Source organism: Orycteropus afer, unplaced genomic scaffold (genome assembly GCF_000298275.1).
Source record: "Orycteropus afer afer isolate SDZICR_OR568_19922 unplaced genomic scaffold, OryAfe1.0 scaffold01892, whole genome shotgun sequence".
In the NCBI taxonomy this organism is placed as follows: domain Eukaryota; kingdom Metazoa; phylum Chordata; class Mammalia; order Tubulidentata; family Orycteropodidae; genus Orycteropus; species Orycteropus afer.
Window position 1 is genome coordinate 40,059 of NW_006923479.1, and position 1,490 is coordinate 41,548.

Consider the following 1,490-nt stretch of genomic DNA (forward strand, 5'->3'; position numbering starts at 1 on the left):
CCCTAAAGCTGGTGTTCCTCCTAGGGGTAGCCGGACCTAAGCCCCCGGCCCAGCTGCTGGCCTATGAGAGCCGCGAGTTTGACGACATCCTGCAGTGGGACTTTGCCGAGGACTTCTTCAACCTGACGCTCAAGGAGCTGCACATGCAGCGCTGGATGGCGGCCGCCTGCCCCCAGGCTCGTATTGTGCTAAAGGGAGATGATGTCTTTGTCCACATCCCCAATGTGCTGCAGTTCCTGGATGGCTGGGACCCAGGCCAGGACCTCCTGGTGGGAGATGTCATCTGCCAGGCCCTGCCCAACAGGAACACCAAGGTCAAGTACTTCATCCCACCCTCCATGTACGGGGGCCGGCACTACCCACCCTATGCTGGGGGCGGTGGCTATGTCATGTCCAGAGCCACCATGCAGTGCCTGCAGGCAGCCATGGAAGAGGCGGACCTCTTCCCCATCGACGACATCTTTGTGGGCATGTGCCTCAGGAAGCTGGGCATCAGCCACACACACCACGCTGGCTTCAAGACGTTTGGGATCCGGCGGCCCCTGAACCCCCTGGACCCCTGCCTTTTCCGAGGTCTCCTGCTGGTGCACCGCCTCAGCCCCCTAGAGATGTGGGCCATGTGGGCGCTGGTGACAGACGAGGGGCTCAGGTGCACTGCCACCGCGCTGCCCCAGCCCCAGCAGGTGGGCTGAGCCCCAGCCTCAGAGGACCACGGTGCTTTTCTACTGTGATGGGAAACTGAGCACCCTGAAAGTCGACCTTGCTGGTCTGTAGTGAATTCCCTTGCATTAAAATCACTGAACCGGGCTGCCTTGTCCCAGAGTGTTGAATGGGAGCCCAGATGTGACAAACACTGCCAGGAGTCCTTAGGGGAATTCCTGGAGCATCTTGGGGCCCTGTCGTTCCTGGGGGTGGAGAAGGGAGGCTGAGACAGAGACACATACACATGTTCTTAAATGCAAAAAAGAAAATTATTCTCCCTCGGATACAAGAGGCAGAGCAAAGAGAGAGTCAGGACAGGCCTTGGTGAGAGCACCAGGTCCCACCGCCCTCACTCCCTTCCAGGAAGAGCTTGTTGCTCTCTCCCTGAGCTGTCTTACAGGGCAGTGGAGCCAGATCAGAGAAGGCATTAGAAACACTTAAAAAGAAAGCTTAAGAACTAGGCCAGGCTCCCCAAACTCACATCCCTGTGGGGGAGAAAATACCAAGTCACATCTGAAAACATGAAACTTGAGAATAGGTTGAACAGCTACTGAACTTACAGGCAGGACACAAAAAGCCCTCTCCCCAGGCCAGGTTGGTGAGATGATTTTGGGGGTGAGGGGAAAAGATCAGCGGGTGACAGGGCCGCTGTGTAGAGTGGGGTGAAATGTTAAATAGGGTACAGAGCCACAGGGGCAAGAACCAGGCCCAGCCGAGGTCACAGGGGAGGGGCCGGCACTCAGCTCACGGAGGCCTCTGGCCTGACGGCCAGGCCCTGCCACCTCTCC

The 1,490-nt window shown here is 58.0% G+C and overlaps 1 protein-coding gene across 1 annotated transcript in view; it reads left to right on the top strand.

The window, feature by feature from the left end:
* The window catches only part of B3GNT4 (UDP-GlcNAc:betaGal beta-1,3-N-acetylglucosaminyltransferase 4), a 2,993-nt gene extending 2,301 nt beyond the window's left edge, over positions 1 to 692 (top strand). The window contains exon 2 of the mRNA XM_007959185.1: positions 9 to 692. Within this exon, the coding sequence (XP_007957376.1) occupies positions 9 to 692 (684 nt within the window). The remainder of the gene's footprint in view (positions 1 to 8) is intronic.
* Positions 693 to 1,490: the final 798 nt, after the last annotated feature.